We start from the raw sequence: 17,867 nt of genomic DNA on the forward strand, positions 1-17,867 counted from the left end.
AAAAAAAAAAAAAAAAGTAAAGGAACGGTTGATATATGGAAGGAAATTTTCTTTGTTGGTTACCAGAGGTGGGAGGGTAAGGTAGGGAACACTGTTAGATAAGGTAGAGGTAAGTATTGATTTGGGTGAAGAGAAGGGCAATGTACCAAATGTGAGTGATCAACATGGTGGCACTGAGGAAGAGGAAGACAGAGAGGTACATGGGAGGTGCAGACAACAAAGAAGAACTCTTTTGCACATACAGTACTGCATTGTCAGTGAAAGAAAACATGGGTATACAGGTGGATAGATGGGTAGACAGGCTGACCACACTTGTGGCTTCCAGCTAGACAAAACATAGGCATAAAAGTTGAACATTTACCTGAGGTAGATACACTCCTTGCAGAGAACAATCATGGGAGAAAAAGGGGCTGTTTAGGCACAGGGAGACAGCTCAGGGGGCAGGAGTACATGGAATGGACACAGGGAAGAGGTAACTATTGGTAGGAAGTGGGAGGGGAGCTGTTGCATTGGGGTAAATTGTAGTCAATGTCATGAGACAACGTGTGTGTGAACAGCTGTATGGAAAGTGAATTCATCCAAATCACAATTAAAAAAAAAAAAGTAAAAAAAAAAAAGCAAAAAGCATGCCTTCTCTCATTCTTGTGGTGCTGTGCTCTGCCATCCCCAATGGCCCCTCCCTCCCAGCACCTCCTCTGAGCCTGGCCCAGAGACCCAGAGATGGACCTGACACCCAGACCCTGTCCCAGGAGCCTCCAGAGCAGCAGGTGAAAAGGCAGAGTGACTGGCTGAGTTCCTAGACTCCTCATGATCTTCCCCAAGAGCAAACAGTAAAAGCTTCTGTCTGTCACAGGGGCAGCACTTGGGGACTCTGGTCAATTTCCCTCAGCCCTCCAGCACACAGCACTGAGCTCTCCAAGCCTTACTTGTTCTGGCCACCCAGAGCTGGGCACAAGCCCCCACAGCCTGAAAGGGGCTTCCGGGGCCCCAGATGTGATCCCAACTGAGGTGACAGCTGAGTGGCAGAGGCCCAGCTATGGACACAGCCAGGCCCCAGCCCCAGCAGAGCTGTCCCCGCCTGGCATGATATTCTTCATCAGGAAAAAGCTGGTGCCCTAAAAGGACTGTCAAATGTCAAATTCCATGACAGGTCTCAGAACGCAGCCTTCAAATGGCTGGAACCTCCAGAGACCAGAGTCAGGACAGAGCCTAAGGTGGGAGTTCGGTGGCTCTGCTCTCCTCCCATCTAGGGACCAATTCCATATCTGCACACTGAGGTGCTCCCTGACCTGTTGTTTCCCAGGGTTGCTGGGAAGGCACACATGTGAGAGGATCTAGGCACCCCAGGTGAAAGCTTTTTCTTGGAGGCCAACACCCCACTTACCCATCAGTCAACTGGCTGCCTGAGAGGTTCCTCACTGCCCACCCGGATGCCCCGCTCTCAGCCTCAGGCTTGTTGGCACCTGCTGAGGACCAAATCCTCTCTCTATTCCAACTTCTCTGCCTTTGCCCAGCCATCCCCATAGGAAGCCTGCTGTGTATCAACCGATCCACGGCCACTCTTCCATTACTGAGAGCAAGCAAACACACACACACACATGCACCTGAACACGTACACACATATGCACACATATACACGTGCATGCACACATGGCAGGATCTCCCTGCACCTTTGGAGTATCGGTACTTCTTGACTCTGTTTCCCAAGACAGAGGACCAAGCTAGATATCTCCTGGAGACGCCCACAGCCCTCCTTATTCTCCCTGTTCAGGCAATGATGGGGTGGCAGGCACTCAAGTCAGGAACCTGAATTCAAATCCTGCTCGGTCTCTTGGGAGCTGTATGTCCTTGGACAAGTCATGGCAGCTCTTTGAGCTTCAGAGTTCTCAGCTTCAAGAGGGGTACTGCAGAATCAACCCCAGGGATGCTGGTGAAGGTTAAATGAGTTGGGCCCCTGCAGCCAAGGCAGCAGCTCTTCCCCGCTCAGCCCCACCTGCCCTCCCGGCCTCCACCACAAGGGGTCTCACCTCCCGGATCAGCTGCTTCTCTGCCTCTGTGTCATGCTGGATCACAGGTGGGGGCAGTGGCTTCTCCTCACACTGGACAGGGTTTAGAGGCACCTGGCTGGACAGCAGGGCTGGGAAGAGAACAGAGATCAGGGTTTGTGACAAGGGGCACAGGGTTCACCGAACTAAGCAGAAATCAGTACAGAGACAACCACACGCTTGTTCATAAAAGACGTCAGAGCGCTGCACTATCTCAAACGTGCCTCTGTATAAAGGGCTAATTCATTCACCCAATCAACAAACATGCACTGAGCACCTCCATGTTCCAGGCACTGGGGATGCAGCACTGGACAAACAGACAAAACTCCATGGTCCCAGTGAGTTTTCAATTGGGGCAGAAAGGTACACAAGATAAGTAAAGTGTATTACATGTTACAGGTGACACATGCTAAGAAGAAAAAGAAAGCAGGCAGGCTGCTCAGAAGGAAGAACAAGGAAGGGTTGCAATTTAAATTGGGTGGTCAGGGAAGACCCCTTTGACAAGCGGAAGCAGGGATCTGACCAGAGGCAGGCGGAGATCCTGGGGAAGAGCTTTCCGGGAGGGGGGTAGCGCGTGTGAAGGCCATGTGGCAGGCATGTGCCTGGACCGCCCTGGAACAGCCAGGAGGCCAGTGGAACCAGAGCAGAGTAAGCCAGGGGGAGGGTGGTAGGAAAGAAGGCCAGAGAGGCAACAGGACAAGCTGGTGAGGGCCTTGCAGGCTGCTATGAGGGCTTTAGCTTCCACTCCAGTGCCACTGAAGGGTTTGAATGGGGCAGTGATGGAATCTGACTTGCATTTGAACAGGACTTCTCTGGTGCTGTGTGGAGAACAAACCAAGAGAGCAAGGGCGGAGCTGGGAGACCTGTCGGGGGACTCCTGAGGTAACTCATGTGAGAGATGCTAGTGGCTCTGGCCACAGTGGCAACAGCAGGAAGTGGGGACAAGTGCATAGATTCTGGGCATGATGTGAAGGTAGAGCCCACAGAATTTGCTGACAGACTGGATGTGGGTTTGAGAGAAAACAGGAAGTCAAGGATGACTCTGGGTTTCAGAGTGGAACACGAACACACACACACACACACACACACATACACACACAAGTCCCATAAACTGTGTGGGGACGTCTGCAGGACAAGTAGGTGGGGGAGATCAGAGAGCGCAGGGTGGACATGCTAAATTGAAATGCTTGTTGGATAGCCAGTTGGATATCAAGTTTGGAATTCAGAGCGCTCCATGTGAGAACATGAGCAGAGGTGGTTTAAAGCCACCAGAACAGATGAAACCTCCTCACAAGTAAGTGTAGAAGAGAGCAGAGAGGACAGAACCGGACTAGTGGGACATCAGGGCGAGGAGAAGGAAGCATCCAGGGACTGGGATGGAGAGGCCGGGGAGGTAGGAAGGGAACCAGGGCAAAGCTGTGTCCCAGCGGGGGTCCACTGAGTCTGCCGATGCTAATAGGGCAAGCGAGCTGAGGCTTGTCGGGCCTGATCACTGGTTTTCACATCCAGGAGGCCACTGAGCACAAGAGCAGCTTCAGGAAGTGCAGAGCAGAAGCCTGAAGGACCAGGGGCAAGAGGGAGCGCAGGAGAGAAACTGGAGCCAGTGGAAGCAAACATATTTCAAGTTTTGCTAAAAGGGAAAGAAAGAAATGTGCCACTAACCAGAGGGAGAAGCACAGCTGATACAGGGTCAGTGTCTGATAGTGAGCACTTTGGGGCAGAAACGTGGAGCCCTGAGTCAAGACACAGATGGGTGCAAGGCCAGACTATAAAATTATAGCATCATCTGTTGTCTACCGAGCCCTTAAGTGCCTGGCTCCATGCTAAGGCCACATACGCATTATCACGTCATTCTCCAACTCCTCCAAAAGTGACAAGGCAGGTGGTGGTGTTCTCTCCATTTTACACATGAGGAAAGTGAGCCACAGATGGCAAAGGCATTTGCCCAAGAAGCCTGGAAGAGAACTGGCTATTAGATGCTCAGCTCCCAGCTCTGTTCTGCACCACAGTTCCAGCTTGCTAAACGTCATGCTCTTAATCCCAGAAGCAGAGACACTAACAGTCCCCACCCCTGTAAGGCTGTAAGGCTGCATGGTAACCGCTGGCATGTGGTGCAAAGGTCAGCTGCTGGGCTTGGGGAGCCACCGGCAGAGTCTCCCCCTGTTTCCAACACCTCTTGTCATTCCTCTTCCTGTCCTCCCTGACTGACCTGCAGAATGAATGGGGTCAGGAGTGGAGAATAGGACAAGAGGAAGAAGGTGGGTTGTCAAAGTCCATTCTCATCATTGTATTCAAGACTATCCACTCCAGCCCTTGACAGCCTCAACATGACCTCCCACCTCCCTCCTCCCCAGGCAGCTAGTAGAAGGGTTTGTAGTTCCCCAAACATACCTTACAGTTTGTATGTCTTTGCACACACAGGGCCCTCCTCATTCTGTCCATCAGAGATACTTCTCATCCTTCAAGACTCTGCTCAACCACCCCCTCCCTGACTGACCTGCCACACACTCCTTTCTGCCCTGCAGTGCCCTGTACTGCTGTCTGCTCTAGAGTTTGTCATGCTGTACCCTGACTGTCTGCTAGAGTGTTTTTCTCCCTAGGAGACTAGAGGACAGAGACTGGGTCTGAGGCATCTCTATGACCCAGGCACTGAGGAGATGCTCAGTGAATTTTGGATGGATGGATGGATGGAAGAGCGGATTGGGATGGGTAGATAGAATGGGTGAATGAATAGGTAGATTAAATGGATGGGTGGGCTGTACGGATGGGCAGGTGAATGGCTGGATCAAGAGATAGATGAATGGAGTGGGTAAGTGGCTGGACAGATAGAAGGATAGATTATGTGAACAGATGGATGGAAGGGTGGATGGATGGATGAGAGGGTAGATAAATAAGTGGAGGGTGGGTGGGTAGGTGGATGAATAGACGGGTGGATGGATGGAGAGGAAGGTAGGAGGTGGATGAATAGACACATGAACCCAGGCTCTTTCATGGTTGTTTCCCTAAGGGTTCTCAGAAAAAAAAAAGCTTGGAGTCTCTCAGATCTCAGGTCCTGCAGGTATGGATTTCTACCCGCCAGATGACAGCCAACTGTGTGCTCATGAGAGCTGCAATAACAAGGTGCATAACTGGGACTGGGGCTGAGTGAGGGAGCAGCACAGCATCACAACAGCGCCAAGACACAGAGGGCGGACGGGTGGCAAAACGGATGTGCAGCCCTGAGGTGGGGAAAAGGTGACTGAGCCTGGGGCCAAGAGGCTAGGCCAGACAGACGAGCCTCTCCCTGAGGCCATCAGCTAGCAGAAACCTCTGAGTCACCAACCACAGCTCTGGTTTTTTGACCCCTGAGTGTCCAAAAGATGTGCTCCCAGGAAGATGAGCGGAGGTGGGGAACAATGTCCATTTCCATCTTCTCTCAGGTGGAAAGCCAGAGACCAGACATAAGAGCCTTTCTCCCAGCCTCCTGATCCTCCCACAGCCTCCCTCCCATGCATCCCACCTCTCCTTCCCTGCTCCGCTCTCCCCGCTGCCCTACCTGACAGGCTGCCGGGGCTCATCTGCTGGGCCAGAATGGCCTTGAGCCTCTTGATCTCCTCCTGGTACTCGCGCAGAAGAGCATCCTTGGGGTCCTCATTGATGCGTGGCTTGTTCTTGATGTTTTTGGCTCGGTTTGCGTAGCGCAGCGTGCTGAGTGTCTCATCGTAGTTGTTGTCAGCGGGTGACAGGCAGGCCACCATCAGTGTCTTGGTGTTGCCACCCAGTGAGTCCTGAAGTAGCCGTGTTAACTTTGAGTCCCGATAGGGGATGTGTCTGCAGCGCCCGTCCACCAGGGCCGAGATGACATTGCCCAGCGCTGACAGTGACAGGTTGATCTTGGTGGCCTCCTTGAGTCGCTCCCCTGTGGCGCCTGTCTTGGACTGCCGTTCACTGCCTGCCAGGTCCACCAGGTTCAGTTTGCCCGCCCGGAGATGATCCTTGCCCCGCTCATCTGCAGACAGACCAGGCAGAGGAGGGAGTGGCCTTTAGGCACTGAGCACTTACCACCCACCAAGGGTACCATTTTAGTCAACAAAGGAAACCACTGAAGAGGTGCGATTAATGTGCCCATTTTAAAGATGAAGAAACTGAGACTCAGAAAGGGCATGTAACTTTCCAAGATCACACAGCTGCTAAGTAGTGAAGCCAAGATCTGACCCAGGGCTGCCTAATTCCACAGGCAGACAACTCCCACCATGCTGTACTGACCAGGTGTCAGGGTAGGCGGGGCTTGGGACAGTGGCTGGGAGGTACAGACTAGTCTTCAAATACAGCAGGATTCCTTATAGCTATCATAACAGCTCCTACAGAATTCCTGTAAGGCTGGAGGTGGGGGTATGTCTAGGTCATCAGGGAGCTGTAGCCTTTAATACAAAACAGTATCAGCTTTGAAGCTTTGCACCTGGTTCCAATTCCAGTTCTGCGTCTTACTTGCTGTGTAATCTTGGCAAAGCTATGTATCTCTCTGATCCTCATTTCCCACATCAATAAAATGAGACTAAGTATATATACACATACCTCCCTCCTGGGATTGTTGAGAGGAGTAAAGTAAACTGACCACACATTTTCATAAAGTCTACACAGGTCCTGGGAGCCTTTGAAGTGCAATGATTAAGTGCTCAGCTACTAACTGAAAGGTTGGTAGTTTGAACCCACCCAGCAGCTGCACAGGAAAGACACCTGGCGATCTGCTCCCACAAAGATAACAGCCTAGAAAATTCCATGGAGTAGTTCTAGTCTATCCCACGGGGTCACCATGAGTTGAAATCAACTCAATGGCACCCAATACCACCACACGGCCCTGGAACCTAGCAGGGTTTGTTTCTCCGTGCTGGCAGGGTGGACCCTGGGTGTCAAGGGCGGCAGGTGGCTGTTCGTGTGGGCTCAGCAGCACAGGTTTTAAAGTAGCTACTGAGTCTACCTCAGTAGCTGTAAAACTCAGGGAAGTAATGCCACTTGGCTCTGAGCCTCAGCGTTTTTCTCTCTCAGTAAAATAGGGATAAAACATCCACCCTGCAGGGCTGTTCTGAGGATCGCATTGACAGTAAAGTACCAAGGATTGTGTCTGGCACACAGCAAGTGTCATTAAATGAGAACTTGCATTCTTGTAGCATTAACAATTCTTCTTGTTACTAGACTACATCATAAATGGTTCCAAATGTTGTTGCTGTTGTTAGATGCCATCGAGTCAGCTCTGACTCACAGTGACCCCATGCACAACAGAACGAAAACACTGCCCAGTCCTGCGCCACCCTCACAATCCTTGCTATGCTTGAGCTCATCGTTGCAGTTGTGGGATGACATCAAGAACACCATCCATGAAGAAAGCAAAAGGTCATTAAAAAGACAGGAAAGGAAAAAAAAGACCAAAATGGATGTCAGAAGAGACTCTGAAACTTGCCCTTGAACAGAGAGTTCCAAATGTGATGGTGTCATTTCAGACCCATCAGTGGGCTAGGCCCAAACCCCTAGCTGGGGGAGGAAGGGAGAGGAACTTCCCACTTAGTATTCTGTTGGGGAAAACCAGAAATGGTCTTGGATGCCCATGAGCACAGCAATCTGGAGAAATCAGAAGTCTGGCTGGGGTTCAGTAGAGGCACATGGCCTGGCTTACAAATGGCTTAGAATAAATATGGATTTATTTCCTTCCTTCTCTTTCTCAGTAACTCCCAGAAAAGAAAAAAAAAAAAAAAAAAGGAAAAGTAAGGTAACAGGAGAGTAGAGAGATTATAGAAAAATAGGAGAAACCCAAATAATCTGGTTGATACACACTGTGAGATCAAATCCCAGCTCTGACACTTGCTAGTTGTGTGACCTCAGTTTCTTCATCTGTAAAATGGTACCTACCCAGTGGAGTTTTCACTGGTTTGAATAGTGTCCACCTGAAACTCCAAATGTGACTTTACTCAAAGTAAGGGTCTTTGTAGATGGAATTAAGGTAAGGATCTCCAGATGAGATCTTCCAAGATTAGAGTGGGTCCTGAATCCAATGACAAATGTCTTTATAAGAGAAAGAGCACAGAGAAGGCTGTAGAAAGCAGGCAGAGAGCAGGGTGATGCAGCTCTGAGTCAAGGAACACCAAGGGTTGCCTGTAAACACATGAGACAGAGGCACAGAATGGATTCTCCCCTAGAGCCTCCAGAAGGCACCAGACCTCCAGGCACCTTGATTTTGGACTTCTGGCCTCCAGACTGTGAGAGAATAAATTTCTGTTGTTTTAAGCCACCAAGTTTGTAATAATTGTTACAGCAACCCTAGGAACCTAACACAGCACTTCTGTAAGAACTAAATGAAATGATGCACATAAAATGCTTGACACACAGTAGGTACTCACAGATGCCAGCTACCAGGATTACTACTGTTATGTTGCTGTTGTCCTAGACCCACAGATGCAAGTATTGGGAGAGTCCTCCTATGTTTCTTCCAGGCAGTTTTAGATGGGGTTCCTGAGGCTCCCAGGGCTGAAGCGTCTTGGCTGGGAGGAGTAGGAACTCCTGGCTCAGAGTGCCCAGCCCACCCTCCACCCAGCCCAGCCCCACATACCCACAGCATAGATCTCAATGCTGATGGTGAAGATGGAGTGTGAGCGGGAGGAGTCCTTGTTCATCAGGGTGTAGCCAACTGAGCGGTTCTTCCAGCCCGTCTCCATGATGCGCTCACACTGGGCCACGCTGTGCACCGTGTGCATTGACAGCCCCTTCACATACACGCCCTTCTCAGGGTGCTCCTTCAGCTGTGGGTGGGGGAACCATGCAGGAGAGGTGAGGGATGGGGCCTCCTGCCTCCCAAAGCAGGAGCAGGGGTTGCCAGGGAACCAGAGGCAAGGGCCTAGTTAGACCACCTTCTTCCTCCTACAGTGCAGGTTGGCACTTCAACTCCCTGTAACAGAAGGAGAGGGTTTGCTCCAGGCACAGCCAGCCTCAAACCCACCACTACATCTCCCACTAGTGGTACCTTGGGCCAGTGACTTTACCTTTCCACACCTCAGTTTCCACATCTGTAAAATGAATATAAAATACTTAATCTCATAGGGATGTGGTGAGGATGCAGTAAAATAAAACACACACAATGCTCAGCATGGTGCTTGTGTGTCATTAAGGGTTCAATAAATGCCAGCTGCCACCTTAGCTGTTAATAGCATGACGAAGTTGGTTTCCATCAGGGAGCCCAAGGGCTCTGAGTGCTCCCTCCTTCACCCTGCCCGTATGGCTCCTGCTGCCTCTCTGCTATCATAGCTCCATAGCAACAGGAACATATCCAGACCCTTGGGCCATGGTACCTGGGTGAATGAGCGGCCATTTGCTGTCTAGAACTCCAGCTGGCTCACAGCTCAGCCAGGTTCCCAGCCATCAGTGCAATGACAGTGAGTAAATTAATTTATCTGATTGCTTCCTGCTCATTTTCTAGGCAGCCAAACTGTTTTGTTGCTGACACAGAGCTGTGAAATGCAATATTTTTCAAGTGTGAGAGGAAATTAAACCACTCTGGCAAGAGCAGAATGAATTAAAGACAAAAGTCAACTTTCTGCCAAATGGCCCTGCTGGTCTATGCTGGTCAGTCACAGAGGCTCAGATGCTTTGGGCAGCTTCAGGGGTCTTAGTGGGGCTGGGCCCCCTGTCATAGTGAGGGGACAAGCATAGGCTTTGCCTTCCTGCTAACGTGTGAAGTGGGGGAATAGCCAGACCCAGCTTATAGGACCGCAGTTAGTGCAGGACTGGGCTTCCTGAAACAGATATGCAAGCAACCAAGGCACAGAAAAGTTAAGTGACTTGTTTAAGATCACACCGCTGCTGGCAGGGCAGCAATGGGATCACAAGCAGTGGAAGGCTCCACTGGCAGGAGCATAACACAACGGATGGAGTCAGGGAGAGGCTGGAACATCCTACAGTGACTGAAGCCTGCAGCAGCAAAGGGCTGACCTAGGAGGTGACCATGGGAGCAGAGAACAAACGGCAGAAGTGAGAGATCCCACTGAGAGGGGGTGGCTTGAAGACAGTCCTAGGACACTGCTCTGTGCCCAACAGCCTGCTCCATGCTGACTGTGTGCCTAAAGAGCTGCCTGCTTGGACCACTGCCACATTCTCATCCCTAGAGCTGTGCCTGGCACAGAGCAGGCCCAATGGAACAGATGGCGGCTCTTGCCTTCTGAAGAACGCAGCTTCCTATTGAGTCAAATGGATTGTGGCTGGAAACCTGATTCTCCCCCTCGCTAGTTTCTATAAACTTGGGGAAGTCAACTTGCCTCTCTAGGCCTCCGTTTCCTCATTTGTAAAATGAAAATAATAAATGCTACTTCTATAAAACTATCTTGAGGAGCTCAGTTGGTACAAAGGTTAAGCCCTGGGCTGATAACCGAAAGGCTGGTTGGTTGGAACACACCCAGCAGCTCCACAGAAGAAAGCCCTGGTGGTCTGCTCCCATAAAGATTACAGCCTCTAAAAACCCTATAGGGCAGTTCTACTCTGTCACATGGGGTCACGACCTAACAACATCGGGAGGATGAAGAACAGACCTTTAAAAAGTTCTGCCAGACCCCTAGAGGGCGCTCAGTGGACGCAGGCCATAGACAGGAAGATGATGCTCTGTCTGGCACCTGAGGTGCTCAGGCACCTGGAAGGGCCACAGGGAGGCAGCCTCTTCCCTCAGGGGTCTCTCACTGGTCCTATTATTAGGCCCTGGAAGACCTGCACTCCTACCCCGTATGCCCAAATGATGATGACTAAGGCAGACTCCTCCAGTGATGTGCCCCATTCCTCCTTAGTGACAGGAAGGTGCCCAGTGAGGACTGCCAGCTGTGCACCGTGTTCCTTAGTAACTGCTCATTGCAGCTGCAGCTACACAGCCAGAGACTGGTTGCCATAGCAACCAGCAAGGATGCAGTGCCAGTCAGGAACCAAGAAACGCTGCATTGTGAGAGGTGGCCACTGGCACTCTGGCCCTACACGGAGTGGGGAGAACCCAGGGGTGAGGCCCCTAAGAGCCCCATACCCACCACACAATACTGGTGCTTTGTGGGTACAAGAGGATGTGACTCTCTACCCTTGATGCTTCCCAAACTCTCTTGCTAGCCTAGCTGATCTAATTACCTCTAATTACAAAGATAATCAGGCTGTGTCAAGCACTTTATCAACATTATCTGATTCCTCACAGCAATGCTACCATATGGCCAGAGAAAGGCAGGCTGAGATCCAGCCCCAGGTGTACTCTGATGCCACCGTGCTATCCTGGCTGTGAGAAGGTCTCCTCCTGGGCAGTCATCATGAGTCAGCAACCAGGACTTGGCTCCTTTTGGAAGCCGTCCTCAGCCAGGATGATAAACTCTACAACCGATTGTCCACTCCAGTTGCCCCCTTAGTCACCACTGAACGTGACAGCTGGAGAGGTCCTTGGAGGCCAGCGCTTGCCCATCCTTGCTCCAGGCTCACTGCTTGAGGGACGGGGCTCCTCCCACAAAATGGATTTGCATGCCCTCCACAGGGCAGCCTGTCAAAGCCCCCTGAGCCCATGGGGGATGTTCACTGGACACATCTGTTGCTGGCAGATCACCAAGCCTGAAGCCAGTGGGCCCAGCTGGGGCAAATGCACATGGCTGCTGGCCCCTGGCCCCTCTAAGCCTGGATAATGGATCCTTCCAGGATCCAGGGTGTTGAGGAGCAGGAGGAGGGCCTGACTCGGTGACTGACTCCGTGAGCTCAGGTCAGGTGGGCAGAAGTTCCCAAGCAGGCAGGAGACTCTGACATGCCAACTGCGGCTGCCTCACGGGAACAGCTCCCTGTGCCTTCCTCCCCTCCCTATTCCTCCGTCTGGGGGCTGAGCTGTGACTCAGCTGCACCAGCTCCAGGACAGAGAAGCCGGCAGAGAGAGTCCAGGTGGGCGGCTGGAAGCACCTTCACAGAAACGGAGTAGGTTGCCGTGTTTGAGACGGAGTCTGAGGAAGAGGGGGCAGAGGTGGGTCCCCAGGATTTGAGTCTGGATGGAGACTCTGTGCACCTGGTGCAGCGTGTGGCCTGGCACCTGGAGCCCATGAGGTTTTCCTAGTAAGTCCTTGTGGACTGAGTGAATCAACAAGTGAATGACCCTCCCTCACTTAAAACCCCTTGCTGTTAGTTGCCATCGAGTTGGTTCAGCCTCATGGCAACCTTATATAGAAGAGAATGAAACAGTGCCTGGTCCAGCACCATCTTCACAGTCATAGGTCTGTTCTGGTCCACTGTTGAGGCCACTGTGTAATATAAGTGCCTTCCAAACTAGGGGGCTCATCTTCTAGCGCTACAGTGGACAACGTTCTGTTGTGATCCACAAGGTTTTCATTGGCTAATTTTTAGAAGTAGATCACCAGGCCTTTCTTGCTAGTCTGTCTTAGTGTAGAGGCTCCACTGAAACCTGTCCACCATGATTACTCCTTTTGGTATATGAAATAACAGTGGTATAGCTTCCAGCATCATAGCTACATGAAGCCACCAGGGTATAATTAATAGATGAGTGGTACTGTCCCAGGAGTTTCTTATATTGCTGATGCAGATAAAAAGCTCCTGACCATTCAGGTCCCACAAGCTCTGGTACCAATACCATTGCTGGTAGTTTGCTGTGTGACCTTGGCCAAGTCCCTTCCCCTCCCAGTCATCAGTTTCCTTATCTGTATCAGTAAAGTTTCGACTAGAAGCTCTCAAAGACTTTTCTGGCTTATTTTTCAAGCATTTGTCCAAGATATGAATCAATACACAAACGTTTTTCAAGACAGTCACTCCCAGGGGCCTGATCTATTCTGTTTGGCCCATCATCACAAAGGAACTCACTGACCCTCAGGTCAACGCAGGGTAAGTGAGGATACAGGGGAAGGTTGGGACCAGGTGATTTCAATGCGCATTCATTCCCTGAGGTTAGTGAGGAGCAAGCAGATTGAGAGAAGTCACCAGGCACCCACTTCTCTGACTCCCCCACCTCTCCATGGCCATTAAGGTTCATGCCCTCAGCAGTTGGGGTCACAGAAAGTGGTCAATCCTGACTCTGTGGCTTCTTAGCCAAGTGGCCTCAGGCAAACCACTTTTCAAGCCTCCTTTCCTCATCTGTAATGTAAGAATCTCCATCCCAACCTCCCTGGGTGGCTCGTATTAAAGGAACGATGCTCACCCTTTCCCCAGGCAGCCTGATTCTGCTAGTTGTGGGCCTTTGGGGATCAGGCTGTTGGTTGCCTGGCCAGAGGGGAAACACCAAAGTTGTGGAAGCCAGCCACAGATCTGAGTCAGCATCTCCTTCCTGGCCTCTCCTCCTTGGACCAGACCAGGCCTACTCAGCATTTCAAGAGCCTCAGATAGAAGATAGAACTGTTGTTGTTGTTGTTGTTGTTATCTTTTCAATAAGGTGAAGGCAAAACGACCTGGACCTAGTCCCAACACTGCTACCAACTTGCTGTGTAATCCTGCCAGGTCACTTCCTGGGCTCCCCAAAGCCTCAGCCTAGTACTGCCTGTCTTGATGTTGTTGTTTGTTGCTAACAGAACAAAATCCCACACAGTCCTGTGGTGTCCCTGTGATGAGCTGGGAACAGATGGTTGTGATCTGTAGAGTTTTCTCTGGCTGATTCTGAAGTCGATCACCAGGCCTTTCTTCCTGGCCCATCATAGTCTGGAAGCTCTGCTGAAACCTGTTCAGCATCATGGCAACATGCAGGCCTCTGATGACCATTGGGTGGTGGCTGGACATGAGGGGCGCTGGCCAGAAACTGAACCTGGGCCTCCTGCAGGTGAGACATCTAGCACTGAACCACCACTGCCCTTGACAGAATCCTCAAAACATCTCCCTCATTTACGCTGCTATGAAATAAGGTTCTTGCATTCTAAGTCTAGCCCTTCAGGAGACTGAGAATAGTTTATGAAACCGTGTCATGCTCATGACTGACAGAGCCAGCTCTAACTTTTCTGTCCTGAGCTAACCGTCAGTCCCAGCTTCCCTTCCTCTCTTGATGCTTCCACTTTGCCATCCCTCTGTCATATTCTCTGAATCCTGATGGTATGAAACAGCTCACAGAGTGAACACCTCCCAGGTGCCAGCACTCTACTGAGCTGCTCACTCATATTACCCTCTTCGATCCTGGCAACAGCCTCCTTCTGAGGTTACACCAGGAGACCTTGGGAATCTCCATGGCTGACCCCTTTTAAAGGAGAATGAGGTCCCAGAATCTGAGTCAATGAGCAGCAGTGAAAGGGGTTTTTTGAGATCCAGGATCTTGAAGGCAGACAGATATGGTTCAAACCCAGGCTTGGTCATTTACTGCTGTGTGAACCTGGAGCAAGTTAATTAGCCTCTAAGCTTTTCTTCCTTCATCTGTAAATCAGGGATAGTGATACCTACCTCACAAGGTTACTATGAAAATTAAATGGGATAATGTGCCAAAAGCAGCAAGTGTAAGTGTTCAATAAATGAGAATCATTACCTTCTTTTAGCTAAAAGAGTCCTTAGAGATTTTCAAAGTAAGTTTTGTGGAAGGGAAGCCCTTTTTAAAAAGGAAATCTCACACAAAAAGTCCAGCCAGGCCAACAGATAACACTGGCACTGCCTCCAGGTGAAGTCCAGCTCCCCTTGTGTAGTGATGGAGGCGGGAGGAGGCCCACTAACCCCACCTCAGCATCAATCAGTCATGGAGCATGACACACATTTCATAAAATGTTCTCAGGCTAGACTCCAAGTGAAAGAACTTCTTTGCAGAAGGGTGAAGTAGAGGTGGATGTTTTGAGGATTCTATCAAGGGCAGTGAATGTTCAGAGCTAGAAGACTCACTTTCCACTCGGGAGACCCAGGTTCAATTCCTGGCCAGTGCATCACAGGCACAAGCCTCTAATACTTGGAGGATTCTCCAGACTTCCAGGTCAAAATCCCCACTCCAGCCTCAGCCAGTGCCCCTGCCCTCGGCACACTTCTCACACATTTCTGAAGGAGCACCACCGGAGGCCAACCTCCCCTTCAGTCCTCACCTGCCCATGCCAGACCCATACCCACCTCCAGCTTCTGCTTGGTGTCAGCCCCTAGCAGGTCACGTACGTCTTCATTGTAGATCTCCAGGTAGGAGGCCCGGACCAGGAATTTGGTGTCCTCAGCACACTGCAGGGAGGGGACGAAGAGCAAGGACAGCTGAACACCAGCCCATCTGCTGCCAGATGGCCCTTGGGACCTTTGCAGCCAGTGACCTGGGGTCTCACAGGCAGTACAAACAGGAGGAAGGGGATCTGAGGGCAAGAGGAGTCCCACCCCACCTGTCCTGCCTGCTTGTCTAGCCAGCTTTCCCCTCCTCTCAAGCTTAGTGGACCTCCAGCTTCTCAGAACTGCAGAGTTCTCATGTCACTATGTACTTGCCTACTGCTCTCTCACTGGCCTCACAGAAGGAAATAAGGTCCTCCCCATTATTCAGGTAGAGAAACCGAGGCCACAGGTATGGTATGGACTAAGCACTGGCCCTGGGCTGAATCCTGGTGGCCCTCCCAGATTCTAGATGCTCTTATGGGCCACCATGAGTCCTGAGAGTGAGTACAGTGGCTCTGGAGCTGACCAGCATCCCTGGCCCAGTTCTGCCATTTCTTAGATGCAAGGCTCTCTGTGCCTGCCATGAGTGGTGACGCAGGCAATTCTCATCTGCAGTATGGACACTGGGACAAAGTTCAAAGCCTGGTCTTGACCTAGCCCATAAAAGTTCTGATGGCAAACAACAACAACAACAACAACAACATATCAAAAATGGGGTAAGAGCTACCTCCTGGGTCAGTGTGGGGACCAACAAAATCATGCCACAAAGGGCTTTGTCCAAGGCGTGGTCAGTAGAAACAAACAATTATTGCTACAACCACTTCCCAGGCTAATGTGGGATTATCATATCCACATGTAGTTATGAAATGTTATAACCCAATAACGGCAGGAGAAAAACGTGGAACTGGTAGCATTTTCTTGGTTTTAAATTTTTCTCCCATTGCCTTCTCAGAAACTAGAGCCTGCCTCTGCCGATCTATGCTGACTCAAGCCCAGGGTCTGATTCCATCCCATGTCCCTGCGGCAGGTCACAGTACTCTGAGGACCATTCATGGCAACGTGCCAGGAGCCCCCAGGTCCTGAGCACCAGCCTGGCCCCATCCTTCTGCGAGGCCCATACCTGGACGCTCTCAAAAATGTGCTCAAAGGCCCTGGGGATGATGCCCCTCTGGGAGGAAGGGTCCGGCAGGCCCTGCATGGTGAAGGACTTCCCGCTGCCCGTCTGGCCATAGGCAAAGATGGTACCGTTGTAGCCTTCAGTGACACCCTGGGTAGGAGAAAGTCAAAACCTGGGTGTCTAGGTGGACTGACCACAGATGGGCTCTGCTCCATGGTGCCGCCTCCTACCTCACAGACTCCCTGGGGTCTCCCAGCACACTGGTGCAGGAAGAGCAAGGAGAGTAGAGAATCTGAGTCAATGAGCAGCTCTGCTCTCCCTGCCTGTTGGGTAAAGGTCTGCATCACTGCATGTGGAAAGAGCTTGGGCTGTGGAGCCGGGCTACCTGGGTTCAAATCCCATCTGCACTCTTTACTGGCTGTTAGACTGAATTATGTCTCCCCAAAGTATGTGTTGGAATCCTAACCCCTATACTTGTAGATGGAGCCCTGGTGGCATAATGGTTAAAGTGCCTGGCTGCCAACCAAAACTTCACAGTTTGAACTCACCAGTGGCTCTGTGGGCAAAAAGTCAAGGCAATCTGTTCCCATAAGGATGTTGTTGTTGTTGTTATGTGCCGTCAAGTCGGACCCGACTCATAGCGACCCCTCCTTGGGTTTCCAAGGCAGTATCACTACAGAAGTAGATTGCCCAACCTTCCTTCCGAGGAGTGGCTGGTGGGTTTAAACCACCAGCCTTCTGGTTAGCAGTCAAGTGCCTTAGGCACTACACTACCAGAGCACCCCCCATAAGGATACAACCTAGGAAACCCTATGGGGCAGTTCTACTCTGTCCTGTGAGATTGAGGAGCCAGAATCAACTTGTACACAACAACAACACTCCTGTGGATGTGATCCTGCTTGGAAGGAGGGTTTTCTTTGTTACGTGTGATAGTTGAAGCTGTGTGTCAATTTGGCTGGACCCCAGTTCTGTGTGGTTGTTCCCATGATGGGATCAGATGACTGTGTTCTGAGTGGCCAGTCTGCCCAACGGGAGTTTCCCTAGGGGTGTGGCCTGCTTCCAAGATATCCAGGGACATCCTGGGAAGAGACACATTCTTTGAGGGATTGGAACCCTGGTGTGCTGACTACAAACTTCTGTGAGTGAGCCGCCCACCGCTTGGCCTGGAGATCTTGGATTCATCTTTCGTTGGAGTCAACAACCAGTGTACTGCCTGCCAGCCTTGAATTTCTCGGCCCCCTGCACTTACAGAAGATAAGGCTGCCACCAGCCCGTTTCCTCCAAAGACTTTGAACTTGCTGGCTTCTATACGTTTGTGAACCATTTTCCTAAGATAAATTTCTCTCTCTCTCTCTCTCTCTCTATATATATATATATACGCTTTGTTGGTTTTTGTGTTTCTCTGGAGAACCCAATCTAACACATTACGTTAATGAGGTCACATCAGCATAGGGTGGGTCCTAAACCTAACTACCTCTTGAGTATAAGGAGCAACATGGACGGAGACAAGTGAGTACAAATGAAGGAAGAGAGGTGCCACATGAGGATGGCCAAGGCTGAAACAGACAGGATGTTCCTCCAGAGCCAACACAGACAGCTTTCTCCTAGACCAAACCAAAAAACCAAGCCCACTGTCATCACGTCGATTGTGA

The 17,867-nt window shown here is 50.9% G+C and overlaps 1 protein-coding gene across 1 annotated transcript in view; it reads right to left on the reverse strand.

Moving 5' to 3' along the window:
* The window catches only part of KIF17 (kinesin family member 17), a 67,731-nt gene that overhangs the window by 41,692 nt on the left and 8,172 nt on the right, over positions 1–17,867 (reverse strand). The window contains 5 exon segments of the mRNA XM_007935660.1: positions 2,028–2,137; positions 5,581–6,033; positions 8,626–8,815; positions 15,078–15,179; positions 16,219–16,365. Of these exon segments, the coding sequence (XP_007933851.1) occupies positions 2,028–2,137; positions 5,581–6,033; positions 8,626–8,815; positions 15,078–15,179; positions 16,219–16,365 (1,002 nt within the window).

The sequence above is a fragment of the Orycteropus afer genome, unplaced genomic scaffold, assembly GCF_000298275.1.
Source record: "Orycteropus afer afer isolate SDZICR_OR568_19922 unplaced genomic scaffold, OryAfe1.0 scaffold00031, whole genome shotgun sequence".
Classification (NCBI taxonomy): Eukaryota; Metazoa; Chordata; class Mammalia; order Tubulidentata; family Orycteropodidae; genus Orycteropus; species Orycteropus afer.